The 14,014-nt window shown below is 34.3% G+C and overlaps 2 protein-coding genes across 3 annotated transcripts; both read left to right on the top strand.

Annotated features, from left to right (window-relative positions):
* The first annotated feature begins 1,015 nt into the window (after nucleotides 1-1,015).
* On the top strand, nucleotides 1,016-3,743 carry LOC111489958 (UV-B-induced protein At3g17800, chloroplastic-like). The gene is made up of 4 exons (XM_023138362.1): nucleotides 1,016-1,125; nucleotides 1,256-1,400; nucleotides 1,942-2,234; nucleotides 2,686-3,743. The coding sequence occupies exons 2-4, from the start codon at nucleotides 1,263-1,265 to the stop codon at nucleotides 3,521-3,523; spliced, it is 1,269 nt and encodes a 422-aa protein (XP_022994130.1). The 5' UTR covers nucleotides 1,016-1,125; nucleotides 1,256-1,262; the 3' UTR covers nucleotides 3,524-3,743.
* A 4,784-nt stretch (nucleotides 3,744-8,527) lies between these two features.
* LOC111490053 (transcription repressor KAN1-like) lies at nucleotides 8,528-12,613 on the top strand. Of its 2 annotated transcripts, none has more exons than XM_023138499.1 (6): nucleotides 8,528-9,238; nucleotides 9,308-9,384; nucleotides 10,242-10,287; nucleotides 11,067-11,220; nucleotides 12,121-12,184; nucleotides 12,545-12,613. In XM_023138499.1, the coding sequence occupies exons 1-6, from the start codon at nucleotides 8,755-8,757 to the stop codon at nucleotides 12,551-12,553; spliced, it is 834 nt and encodes a 277-aa protein (XP_022994267.1). In that variant the 5' UTR covers nucleotides 8,528-8,754; the 3' UTR covers nucleotides 12,554-12,613. The 2 variants fall into 2 exon arrangements, with proteins under 2 accessions (XP_022994267.1, XP_022994268.1); XM_023138500.1 differs by having other exon boundaries at nucleotides 11,070-11,220; nucleotides 12,545-12,609.
* Nucleotides 12,614-14,014: the final 1,401 nt, after the last annotated feature.

Below are 14,014 nucleotides of genomic sequence, written 5' to 3'. Positions count from 1 at the left end.
GAAAAAAAAAAAAAAAAAAAAAAGGGAAAAAAAGAAAAAAAATGATCTTGTAGTTTTGGTGTGCGTGCGCGCCTCTCGTAAGTTTTGTTAGTAAAATTATTTGTCAAAAAAATATTTTCATATGTTTTCACTAAATTTCTTTGAATTATAAAATTCTTTGATTATAATTCAAAGAAAAAACAACATTAGGGATTAGGGCTGGTTGAAATTTATGAGTTTGGATTAATTTATGAAATCCTAAGTTAGAGAGGAAAATAAAACATTTCTTGTAAGGACATAAAAAGCTTCTATCTAGTAGACGTGTTTTAAAATCGTGAAGCTAACGATGATACGTAATGGGCTAAAGTGAACAATATTTGCTAACAGGTGGGTTTGGGCTATTATAAATAGTATCAAAGCTAAACATTAGGGCGGTGCACCAACGAGAATGCTAGGTCTCCAAGGGGTAGATTGTGAAGTCATATATCAGTTGGAGAGGGGACGAGGTGGATTGTGAGATCACACATCAGTTGGAGAGGGGAACGAAACGTTCCTCATTAGGGTGTGGATCTCCCTCATAGACGCGTTTTAAAGCTATCAAGTTGACGATGATGCGTAACGGGCTAAACATCAGTTGGAGAGGGGAGCAAAACGTTCCTCATAAGGGTGTAGATCTCCCTCGTAAAAGCGTTTTAAAGCCATCAAGTTGACGATGATGTGTAACGGGCTAAAGTAGACAATCGCGACTAGTAGTTGAGCTTGAGCTTGAGCGGCTACAAATTAATTAAACTTAAACAAACGGTTAGAATTGATAGATGGTATTATAATAAAATGTACAAAATCAATGTAATTGTATTTAATAAACTGATCACTTGCAATTTTAAATTAAAATAAAAATTAAACTAACTGATTATTTTAAATGTATTATTTATTTTTGTGGATCCTGTTTTTTAATATTTTCAGAACGGGAATCACGAACGACATGTCGTAAATTTATTTTCGATAATTTTATATAAATAAAAAAAAAGCTGCCTTCGTGGACGGATTCGATATCCAGTTCTCTCACCCGCCATTTGGTTCCACTATTTCTTCTCTCTGGAACGGTCAGACCACCATCTTCGTCTAGGGTTTCGCCTTTTTGAATCGGTAAAACTCCCCATTCTCGATTCTACTTTCTATTTTCGGCGTTTATTTTCGCTTTTGCTTTCAGTTTTCTTCACAATTTGATTGGGGCATGGGTAGTACATGGTGAGAATTTGGACTGTTCTGTTTGCAGGGCTCGCATGGAAGCTGCCATGGCAAGTGTGATTGGATCTCCTTTTGGAGCTTTTGCATGCCTTAAGCCTACCGGTAGATCGGTAATCTACGGCAGTGGGCGTGGTTTTGTGTGCCTTCTGTCCCTATCGCATGTCCCTACTCGAGTAAGAATGTTTCTCTCTGTACCTTCCTCGAATTTCTTCTTCCTGATTGAACTTGATTGATTTGGAGATTTTTAATTCGATGATTAATTTCTGAAATGGCTTGTTCTTGTTTGCTTTGGTTCTGCTATGTTTGCAGTTTGTCATTGGACTTGTTTATTTGGGATCTTAGCGACGATTGGCATATTCTATTTAGAGAACCAGTTGATGATTTGTACTGTGATGTGTTGTGGTAGTTTTCGTTATTGGATTAAGTTTTAATTCCATGCACTGCAAAGTTAAGTTCGTTTATGATGCATCCAACGTTTGAGACATGGTAGCGAAGAGGGATAATATTATCATTTATCAGTAAACTTTTGAGAACATTTTTTTTAAAGAAATTTCACTAGATAGTATAAGTTTAATATGAATTATAAAAAACGTTACATCTTTTCAGTTTGTTTCAACTATAGCATAATTGTGACTTTTTTTATGGCCTCTTATATATTACATTTGAAATTGAGTTTAATTTGGGTTCTGCTATTTTTTGTATGGGTTGTGGTAGCTATGCTCTCAGGTTTCTTACTCCAAACCCTGGAATAAGAAATTGGGCTCAGGAATTAGGAGAAGCATGGAAGTTAAGGCATCAATGGATGCTCAGTCATTTGAATCAGATGATCCGATTGCGCCCCTTCAGTTGGAGTCTCCAATTGGACAGTTTTTGTCCAAAATTTTGGTTAGCCACCCTCATCTTGTCCCAGCTGCTGCTGAGCAACATCTTGACCAGCTTCAAATTGACCGTGATGCTGAGGGGAATAAGGAGACGTCTAGTTCTGGTACTGATTTAGTTTTGTACAGGTGAGTTTCCTTATCTTGCACTAATTATCTTTTCGACAAATATTCGAATGGCATAGATACTTCTCCTGTGAAAGTTTTTGTTTATTATCATATAGAGAGAGGGTGACATGGAAACATGAAAAATTTAAATGTCCTAGGTAGTTGCATTCTAGGTCCTGGTTACACTGTAGGTCTGTAACTGTTTTCGATGAGGTATTGAGAGGATGCAACTTAATAATGGCGATATGTTGGGCAGTTACTGGTTTTTTTATGACACAATAGATTGTTTCTTATGCTCCTACGGAGAAGTTATTGATTCTTAATTTTAAAGGAAATGAGAGAGTGCCTGAATATAACTGGTTTCTGCTGGCGTTTTAAACATTTTTCTTTGCTAAACACGATTCTGGAGCAATCAAATAGCTAGACTTGAGGTGCTGTATTGATATTTTTCTATTGCTTCTGCAACCATCAGGAGAATCGCTGAGGTCAAGGAAAATGAAAGGAAAAAGGTTTTAGAAGAAATCCTATATGCTTTGGTTGTACAGAAATTCATGGATGCTAATGTTCCCCTGATACCTGCAATAACCCCTTCATCTTCTGATGTATCTGGTCGAGTTCACACTTGGGCTGCAAATTATGAGAGCTTTGAGCATCTTCACTCGCCTGAAGCTTATGAAATGATTGAGAACCACCTTGCTCTCATCCTTGGGAACAGGGTTGGTGACACAACCTCAGTAGCACAAATAAACAAACTCAGGGTCGGCCAGGTCTATGCCGCTTCAGTGATATATGGCTACTTTCTTAAGCGAGTTGACCAGAGGTTTCAGCTTGAGAAGACTATGAAAGTTCTTCCAAAAGCATTGGATGCAGAAGATGGCATAATTCAGCAAGTTGTTGGAAAGGATGTGAGACCTCCTATTGGAAAGAACTCACCACCTGTTTCACCTCATCCTGAAATCTCTTCCTGGCCTGATCATGGTGAGAGCAGCCTTGGGGGATCTGGCCAAAGTACAAAAGCTTCTAGACTGCGAAATTATGTCATGTCCTTTGATGGGGAGACACTTCAGAGATATGCAACGATAAGATCCAAAGAGGCCGTTGGCATCATCGAGAAGCACACCGAAGCATTGTTTGGAAGACCTGAAATTACTAGAACACCTCAAGGAACCATCGATCCTTCCAACGAGGAACTGTTGAAAATCAGCTTCGGAGGCTTAAAGGGACTGGTTTTGGAAGCTGTCACTTTTGGATCTTTCCTCTGGGACATCGAAAGCTATGTCGATTCAAGGTACCATTTTGTTATGAGTTGACTTAATGTCGTACTCCTGCCTGAAGTATGTTGTACTAATACCAAATAATCCGCGCGGATAACGCTGTATATTACTACTTATGTTCAATTCTGACTGAAAAACCATAGAAATTCAGGGGAAGAGAGTTTCATTTTAGGCTTTACATGATCTTTCACAACGTACTTCAATAGAATTCAGTTCAAATTTCTTCCTTTTTCTATGAATAGAACGCTTTGATACATGCCATTGTGGGTCTCTAGTGGACAAGCTCAGTAGTTTAGTGAATTTTGTCCACTTCATTGGTAGCATTCCTGTCTTCCATGGTAAATTTAGGGCTCCCGGGGATAGTAAAAATTAGCTGTGGGACCCTGGGTTGGTCGAAAGTCTTGTACACGGAAATTGGCCTGTTTAGTGTAAAGGAGAGAATTCACCCATTTGCTGTTCTTTTTCTGCTGATTTCACATCGATTTACCTGCGTTGGTTGAAGTTCAGTCATCAGAAGAGAATACAGATGGTCAAAGTTGTTGGCTTATCCGCAAATAAATTCAATTACGTTACTACTCATTATCATTTTTGTAATTTTATATACCAACTTGTTCGTGATAAAAACTTGCCTTTTGTTATTTTCTGTGAATTATTGACTGATCTTGAGCAGTAGATTTTGAATATTCCGGTATTATTATATTATGTGGGTCCTATATTTCAGAATTTTATTTATTTATTTATTTATTTATTACTGTAATTATTTGTTCCTTCTTCTTCTGGGCTAAGCTTGTTTGTCAATTTAACCCACATGTTTGGGCTTATGTTCTTGTTATTTGAGTTTTGATGCCGAATTGTATAGATGGAAGGAGGAGGCAATGAGGATAGGGTTCTCAAAATGTTCTTCACCATGCTACATGAACTTTATTTTTACATTTTCATTTGCTATTATGCACTTATGTAGGTTTATCTAATTTTTGTATATATTTTGTAACGCTCCATCTTCCAGATTTGAACTATGATATTGAAATCAAATTAGGCACTGGGTGGCCCTAACATGACAGAACGTTACATACTTGACTTGAATTACTTCTAAGAGGAAGATGAGTTGTTTTAAAATGATTTATCTTCACTCACATGTTTTCTAAGAAAATTTTCAAAATGTCAACTAATATAAAATTGATTTAAGATAAACACATTTAACTATGAAATTTCTATGATTAAGTAATATAGTAAATATCAGTGGTCATTTTTTATGTTTTTATACTTGGATAGTCTTTAAATTTTTTAAAATTTTAATTGTATCCAATATTGTTATTATTTTTTTTTAACGTTGTAAAAATTTTACAAAATTAAATTAAAATTTTATGAACTATTAAATAAATTAACTTTTTTTAAAAATGTTAACAAAATCTGACTCTCTGATCCAAAGACGTGACAGCCTTTCTCTTCATGATGTGAAAGCTGCTTCCTTCTTTCTCTCTCTCCATTAGTTTTCCATAAAAGTAAAACTATCCTTGAAAATTAATTTTTAAGTTTTTAAATAAAAAATAAATAAGTAAATAATTATTTTTCAAGGATAAAAATTCACCACACATATTTTAATTCCACTTTTTTTTATTTGTAAAGACGATTGTATTTGTTCAGACACCGAGCAGTGTATAAGCAAGGACGAGGAGTGGATTGTGAGATTCTTATTATAATGTCTCTTTCTAAAATCTCTCTCTACCCTCGTTCTCTAAAACCTTCTTTCAAAATTGAGGTTAGAGGCTCGATCATACGTCGCTTGGCCGTAGGCGACGCAAAAACAAATTGGCTTAACTCACTTGTCGTTGGAAAGTGAGTGCCGCACAATCGCTAGTCTGCTGCCTTTAAAAGTGCGATTGTGTCAAGAGACAATATTTATTAACGATGAATTTGGGCTATATAAAGATTTGATATGACTCGAAAAAGAAACCTTTTACCGCTAATATTTGACCTCCGTGAATGTATGAAATTAAATAAAAATATACACGACTAAAAAAATATTTAAAATTATATTATAGAAAATTTGAACCTAATCATGAAAGTACTTTAATCTAACTAAACTACAAAGTCAAACAAATATTAAAGGTGCCAATTGTGTACTTGATGAATGCACAAATTACAAAGGAAATGAAAAATAAATTAAAAAGGACCCAACATAATTGAAAAAATTAAAAAAAAAAAAAAATACACATTTTTTAAAAAGGAAAATTAACTAATTGAGGTATTTTAAAATTGACCCATTGACAAATTAAAGGTAAAAATTAAACTTTTCCTAAAAAGACAAACCCATTTTGTAAAGCAAAAACGTGTTTTGTTTTCAAATACATAAAGTGTATATATATGTGTGTATATATATATATATATATATATATCTAAACTGATATATAATTGTTTTTATTCAAATTATCCCCATACCCCATATTTAATATATTGTGGGATCCAATTTAAATGGGAGCAATCTCGAAGATATGATTTAGTTAAAAATGTTTAAAAGAATCGATAGTCAATTCCTCGTGAGATCCCACATTGGTTGGGGAAGAGAACAAAACATTTTTTTTAATAAGAGTGAGGAAACCTCTCCCTATTAGACGTGTTTTAAAACCGTGAAGCTGAGAATACGTAACGAGCTAAAGCAGATAATATCTGCTAACGATGAGCTTGAGTTGTTACAAATGGTATCAGAGTTAGACACTGGGTGATGTGCCAGCGAAGATGCTAGGGGGTGGATTATGAGATTCCACATCAATTGAATAGGAAAACGAAACATTTTTTATAAGGGTGTGAAAATATCTCCCTAATAAATAAATGAAGACAAAACATACTAAAAGGATACGTGTTAGTTTCTGAGAGTAAGAATATATATATATATATATATATATATATATATATATATATTTTTTTTTTTTTTTTTGTTTCCTAAAGAAAACTTAACTAAGTGAGGTATTAAAAAATTGTCCATAAAAACTAAACTTTTCCTAAAAAGAAAAACCCATTTTGTAAAGCAAAAAAAAAAAAAAGTGCTTTTTTAGAAATACATAAAGTATTTTATTTATAAAAAAAAATGTAAGATATAAAATTATTTTTTATGAAAAAAAAATAAAATAAACATGAAAAAGAAAGAAGAAAAAAAAAAAGAAGCAATAATCTACCCATATTTATAATTTAGGTTGATTTTTATTTCAAAATAAAAAAGGAAATTATTATTATTTAAAATAAATAAATAAAAAAGGTAAAGACAAAACCCACCATTTTAACCAAAAGCACGTTGGAATTGCTGAAAATTTTAAAGTGCTTTCTCTCTCTACCTCTGTGTCTCTTTCTCTCTCCTCATTTTTCTTTTTTCTTTCAATCATAAACCAATCGATTGCAAAATCATTTATGATCCAACCCATATTTTTTCCTTCCAAATTTACACAAAAATAAATAAATAAATTTCTATTATTATTATTATTATGTTAAATTAATAAAAATGTTGTTCAATTTTTTAAAAATTCATTAATATTGTTAAATTATAAAGAAAATTTTTAATATACCCTTCCTTTTTTAAAAAGTTTTAAAAATCCGAGAGATTAATATTTTATTTTTAAGTATTTCAAAAATAATCTTGAACTTTAAAGTTTTTTATTAATACTTTTATTATTAGAATATATACGGAATTATTAACATGAGACCTTATGTTCAAAGTGGACAATATCATATTAACATGTTTAAATTAAAAAAAAAAATAATTTCTTTTTAAGAATTGTGCAGAAATATGAAAATATATTACAATTTTGCCTTTAAAATGAAATATATATATAATATTCAAAATTAGGGTTTCTTTTTTTCCCTTTTAGTTTCTCTTCTTTATCTCTGTCTATCTAGATTTCAGGTCAATGGGCCCACTAATCAATCATTGTTCTTGACAATTTCACCCACCCAATTTTTATTTTATTTTTTTCTAAAAATAATATCTGAAATATTCTCCCATTATATGTTTAATTCTAACTTCCCTTTTGATTTAGTGTTCATATATCTCACTTTTTTAGACTCCGACCTTCCTCACTCTAGTTTCAGAGCCTGACATCGAGCCGTGTACCAGCGAGGACGTTGGTCTCTAGAGGGTAAATTGTGAGATCCCACTTCAAATGGAAAGAACAACAAAACATTTCTTAGAAAAATATGAAAATCTTTTTCTAGTAAACACGTTTCAAAATTATGAGGCTGCCAGTGATACGTAACGAGTCAAAGCAGATAATATCTACTAGTGGTGACGTCGGGTTGTTACACCCACAAACAAACATGTTCTTGATTATTGGTATAGATAGTAGCGGTCAATCATTCATATATCCTTCATTCAACGAGTAAAATTTAACGTATAATTTATGATTGGAGATAATGTTTATTTGTAATCGAAGAAAACAAAAAATGATTGTACGGGACACAATAGTTGAAAAAGAAAGGTGAAGTGACATTAAATACAAAAACATAACCAAATTTAGAATTTTTTTTTTAAATATTCACGAACTCATTAAACACAAAAATTGTAAGTATAGATTGGTTCGTTTCTAAAAATCATGAACGTATCATAAATTTATTTATTGAACATAAACGTAGTCGACATTATTAAAAAATTTATTATACACCAACGTAAAAGTTTAGAAACTAAACTTGTCATTAACCTTTTTCCCACCAAAGAGAAGACAGTAGGTAGAAAGATGGAGACTTTCACGCATCTCCCAGAATGTCTCACGGTTTTAAAACGTGTCCGTTAGAAAAAGGTCTCTATACCCTTATAACGAATGTTTCGCTTCACTCTCCAACCAATATGCGATCTCTCAATTTACCCCCTTAGAGGCCCAACGTCTTCATTGACACACATCCTAGTGCCTATCCTTGATACCATTTGTAACAGCCCTAGCCCACCTCAGTAAATATTGTCTACTTTAACTAAGTAAACTTATGACGGTCATCAAAATGCACCTACACCCTAATTACCAGCAGCTCTCTCCATTTTGCAATTCTCTCTCCTTTCCTCTTTTACTTTCTTCTTTTCTCTATCTCTCTAACCCTTCAAAGATGTTTGTTTGTTGTGTGGAACACAAAGTTCCTTCCTTTTTTCTCCATCTAACCTAATCTCTCTCTCTAAAGCCAGCCTCTCAGCTCAGTTCTAGCTCTTATGTTCTTCTTGTTCTTCTTTTCAATCTCCCTTCACTCAATTTCACTTGTGGGATACACAAAAATCAGATCTTGGAGAAATTGAAATGTTGGGGAAAGACATTAATGTTCCTGATCTATCTCTTCAAATTAGCCCTCCCAAAACTGACCCATCCACTTCATTCGATGTTCAACAACAAACTCAAACACCTCCGGTCGACACCGAGCTCTCTCTATCGAACAATTCGATGGCGTCGGTCGACAAATTGGCCGATCGGTTCCGACCCATTAGAGGAATCCCAATTTACAGCAATGGGTTGTTGTCGTCTTCTTCAACGTATTTGAATCAAACCCAAACGATGTCGTCTTTGTCGTCGTTGTCGTCGTCTCCTTCTTTGAATCAATTTATTGTTCAAAATCATCAAAACCCTCTTTTTGGGGTTTCGAATTTTTGGTGTAGTAATAATAGATCGAGATGGTTTATGCCAAGAATTCAAAGCCGACGAAGTTCTAGAGCCCCAAGAATGCGTTGGACTTCATCTCTTCATGCTCGTTTCATTCGAGCTGTTGAACTCCTTGGTGGCCATGAAAGTACTTTCTCTCTCTTCTTTTTTATTCTCTCTCTCCTCTTCAAATGTTCATAATTTTTTGTACGATCAGGGGCGACTCCAAAATCAGTCCTGGAATTAATGGATGCCAAAGATCTCACACTAGCTCATGTCAAGAGTCATTTACAGGTAATTTTATTCAAAACCCACAATTTATTTTTGGATTTCAATTCAAACCCATTTCTTATTTATCTTTCTTCCTTGCAAAAAAAGCTTCCTTTTTATATATATATATATATCACCTAGAGATCACGAGACCTGCCCTGAATGGGATGGAGAATACCGGTTTAAATGAAAAACGAGAAGAGAGTGATAAAAAAAGATTTTTTTTTCCCTCGACAAGGTTAAAGAGGAATTATATTTCCCATCCCGCTCCAATTCCGACCAATTTTTTGCCCCACTCACTTTTTTATATATCAAAGCTAAAGCTCAAAACTAACTGATTATATATAGAATACTATGTTATAATATTGAAACTTGAGTTTTTAGGAGCTACTATCAATATCTTTCACATTTTTTAAGAACTTATCTCGATGAAATTCTTTCGATGAACTCAATTTTTGTAAATTCACTTCGATCCCGTAAAAATAAAAGAGAATTTCACGAGAATAAAGATTGAAATAAGAGTTTCGAGGAGAAGGAATGAACGATGGAGAAGCTAGAGAGAGTGAAAGTGTGTAAGCAATTCCAAAACAGGACAATTTCTCCATTAGAGAGAGAAAAAACAGTAAAGAAGAGAGAGAAATAGGCATCATTTCTTAATAATAGAACATCTTAAAACTCCAAATAATCACATTTTTAGTTCAATTTCCAAATGGGTCACTCAAAGTTTTGATCTTTTTTAGTGAGCAATGTTCTTATGAATCCATTATTCAGACACAAAAGCTGTGCATGTTTTTCTTTTTTTGTTCCAAATTTCATGTCTGTCTGGTTTTCATCTTAACCATATGCATACCTTTTTAAGATGTTCTTGTCTCTCTTTCCAGATGTTTCGTACTGTTAAGAACACCGACAAACAAACAGGTTCTTCAGGTAATGAGTTTCCAATTCCTTAGCCAAAACAAACAACTCTTCTTTCGAGTTTAATAAGAACAAAAACGAAATTGTTGTTCTCCTTCACATGCATACATGATTATACATTATAATATCATCACATTTTCTAGCCTTCTATAACCTAAGAGAGAGAGACATGCGTTTGGCTTAAAACACAATCATTGCTTTCTTTAGCTCTGCCTATCTTCCGAAGTCAACCAAAACAATACATATATTATACATAATCTCGAATCTCGAGTCTAGCTTCTATTCATATTTTTATAAAAGAATTGACCCAATAGCTCGACTAATCTCGATTACTCGACCCATATTATAAAGGTTTGGTGGGGTCGGATTTTTTTTTTTGTTTGGGTTGGGTTGAATTACTAAAAAGCTGAATATTCATTGTGGGATGACATTTTGACCCGACTAGTCTGGAAATAGGATTACGACCCTTGATATTAGTTATTTATCGTGACTCATAACTACTTGATATTTGATTTTTATAAGATTTTAGTTCTTGGTGGATAAGTAGATTTCTTTTTATAATAATTTTTTTTAAAAAAACCATAAACCACTCAAAAATAGAGAGTTGGGTTGAGCTATAAACTCTTCTATTTACGTTGCTCTAGTCACTGACCCGAACGACCTGAAATTTCAGATTGGTCTAAAAGATTTTTCGAACCAACCCTTATGCACTGTTAAGTAATATTTCAAGGAGATTATCGTAAATGTTCGAACTTTTTATATAAAATTTTTTTTTTTTGGGTGTTGATTTGAAGGGTATGGAGAAGAAGATTTCTTGCCTGCAACACCAACCCCACATCATGAAGCAACCTGTTTGCTCAATCATAGAAGAGGGCTTACTGCATCTTTGGAGCCTCATGTTAATGGATCCTCACCTTCCATTAATTACCACAGTAACTCTTCAAGGTTAATTTCATCTCTCTCTCTCTCTCTCTTCATTAATTCGATTGATAACATGTTTTTCTTGGTCTTCTCTATTGAATGCATTTGTTTGATCGAGTTATACTCATGTTCAATAACGATTATATTCATTATGAGTAGTACGAGGATGGAGAAGCCTTTCTCGTCCTCATATAATTTAGAAAGTAGGGTTAAAAGATATTTTTTTCTTTTGAAAGTGTGACATCCGAGTAAAAGAAGAGTACACGAATGAATTAAGACCATGTCTGAATGAGAGAGATCCTGAGTCGAGTATAGTTAAAAAAAAGACTTACTATAATCGAAAGTCACTACATATACCAACATGGTCACTTTCCTTTTCAGTAACATAATCATAGGAACTTTATAGTTAAGCCTACTTTGCTTGGAGCAATTCTATGGTAAATTTTCCTAAGATACATGTGAGTAAAGACAAAACATGCTGGAATGATTCATGTTTATTTGTTGTGGGGATAGTCACAAAGCGTGTTAAAAGAACTCAGGTTGGTTTGTGAAAATGTCGGGCACACAAGTACTGAATTCAGAATCCAAACCCTAAACATAGGTGACTAAAATAACTCGACTTTCCAGAGTTATGGAAGCTTTGATATAATAAAATAAGGGAAAATAAAAGGGTTGGATAATGATGATAAGGTAAGTGGCATACCAGAAGTGCAGTCTTTTTCTATGCCATTTCCCCTTGAAATTAATGATAAACAGCTTTTAACATATAGTCTCACATGCAAGCATTACCCAAAAGAAAAGCATATGTAATGAAATTTGGATTTAATTTACTGCCTAACTATACTATAGTGTAATTATTGTATTCAAAATTTTCATTATCATTGTTTATTCTTAGATTATGATTATGATAATTTGTTGTTTCAGAAGAGCATGGGAGGAAGGGTTTCCAAGAAGTGCGAACGGGTTTGGATCAGAAATTAATCGAGAGGTATAAAGCTTTGTTTTTGTTTCTCTCTCTCGAGTTCATATAAAGTTCTTGTGTAATTTGTGTATGCTACACGATGTTTTGTTGTAATGTAATATCGTAATTATGTATATCAATTTGAGTGTTTCCATTTTTCGTGAAAAGAAACTTAACTTTAATCTCGTCCCTGTTATTTATTTCAATTTACATTCTTGCCACTTATGTCACGGGTATGGATGAGGAAGGTTCCTTTGACCTATCATTGCCACTGATGATTACTCTCATTTAGACGTTTCATGCTCACTAGCTTTCGTTTGGTTTGCCCGAACCACATTCTAATGATAGAGATTGTTTTCTAATACCATTCATAACGCCTTATGCCAGAATCATTAGATATCGAATTCGAATACGAGCAACCCATGTGAGCATAGGGCATTACAAAAATGAGAAGCAAATGAGAATTGAGTTTTGTTTTGGTTTAAATTGCTGATGTCTTGCCCTGTATAGAAGGGAATGTTCAGCCTTATTACAGAATCAAAGGACAATGGTTGAATGGTGATGGCCAGGTGTTCTACCATCCAATGCTTTCTTTCTATATTAGTTACCCAAAATGCAGTATATCTTGTTTGTTGCTTTAATGATTCTTCTATGAATTACTGCTTTTATTACTGTGATCTTGTTGCGGATGGGTTTCGTACGACTCAATCCTTTGCTTTGTTGTAGAGTCTGGGCGGTTTCTGTAATAGCCTAAGCTCATCGCTGGCAGATATTGTCCTCTTTGGACTTAACCTTAAGGTTTTTAAAACGCATTTGTTAGGGAGAGATTTTCACACCCTTATAAAAAATGCTTCGTTCCTTTCTCCAATCGATGTGGGATCTCATAATCTGCCCCTTTTAGAACCCAGCGTCCTCGCTGGCACACCGCCTGATGTCCACCCCCCTTCGGGACTCAACATTCCCGTTGGCACACTGCATGGTATCTGGCTCTGATACCATTTGTAATAGCCCAAGCCCACCGCTAACCGATATTGTCCTCTTTGGACTTTCCTTTTGAGGCTTCCCCTCAAAGTTTTTAAAACTCGTATGCTAGGGAGAGGTTCCACACTCTTATAAAGAATGTTTCGTTTCCTTCTCCAACCGACGTGGGATTTCACAATCCACCCCCTCAGGCCTTCGGGCTCAACGTACACACGTTCCTCTCTCCAATAGCGCTATGTGGGATCTCACAATCCACCTCCTTCAGAGTCTAGCATGCTCGCTGACACTCGTTCTTCTCCCAAATCGACGTAGGATCTCACACTTTCAATAGCGTTGATCTACACATGAAATTACTAAGATGCATCGGTTGATATCGTATATAAGAGAAAGGCTACATTTAAGAGTGTTCTTTTCCTCTTCTTCAAGTCAATAATGATCTCACTTTCTAGAGAGTGTCAACGTGCTAATAGAGCACGTAGCTCCATAGCAAAACTAGTCACTAGCTTTTCTATTGGGCCAAAGGCAATCGAGTTGACCATTGATTCAAAAGTTTGAATCTCTCCCACGAACCCACAAAAGTTCATAATCAGTTACCATGAAGAGAACCTTTTTCCTTAATGGATGAGAGCCACTTACTAGTAGTCCAAAGTGCACAAAAGTAAGCTTCCCCCTTAACTTAATAAAGAATAAATTCAAAAACAACTGAGCAAGCAGCTTAAACCAGAAGCTGAAGATCTCAAACAGTAGCAATAACTGCATCAAGCATCTGTTTAAAACCGTGAGTCTAACGGTCATGCATTATGAGCAAAAATAGACAATATGATATTAGAGTCAGACACTGAGTGGTGTACCAGCAAGGATACTAAGTTCCCAAGG

This window comes from Cucurbita maxima, unplaced genomic scaffold (genome assembly GCF_002738345.1).
Source record: "Cucurbita maxima cultivar Rimu unplaced genomic scaffold, Cmax_1.0 Cma_Scf00015, whole genome shotgun sequence".
Classification (NCBI taxonomy): domain Eukaryota; kingdom Viridiplantae; phylum Streptophyta; class Magnoliopsida; order Cucurbitales; family Cucurbitaceae; genus Cucurbita; species Cucurbita maxima.
Note: the sequence above shows the minus strand (reverse complement) of the source record. Positions and strands in the feature narration are given on the sequence as shown.

Coding starts and splice junctions, on each gene's coding strand:
- LOC111490053 (XM_023138499.1), top strand. CDS start 8,755: ATGTTGGGGAAAGACATTAATGTTCCTGATCTATCTCTTCAAATTAGC. Junction 9,239..9,307: donor ACTCCTTGGTGGCCATGAAA/GTACTTTCTCTC, acceptor TTGTACGATCAG/GGGCGACTCCAAAATCAGTC. Junction 11,221..12,120: donor TACCACAGTAACTCTTCAAG/GTTAATTTCATC, acceptor TTGTTGTTTCAG/AAGAGCATGGGAGGAAGGGT.
- LOC111489958 (XM_023138362.1), top strand. CDS start 1,263: ATGGAAGCTGCCATGGCAAGTGTGATTGGATCTCCTTTTGGAGCTTTT. Junction 1,401..1,941: donor TATCGCATGTCCCTACTCGA/GTAAGAATGTTT, acceptor GGGTTGTGGTAG/CTATGCTCTCAGGTTTCTTA. Junction 2,235..2,685: donor ACTGATTTAGTTTTGTACAG/GTGAGTTTCCTT, acceptor TGCAACCATCAG/GAGAATCGCTGAGGTCAAGG.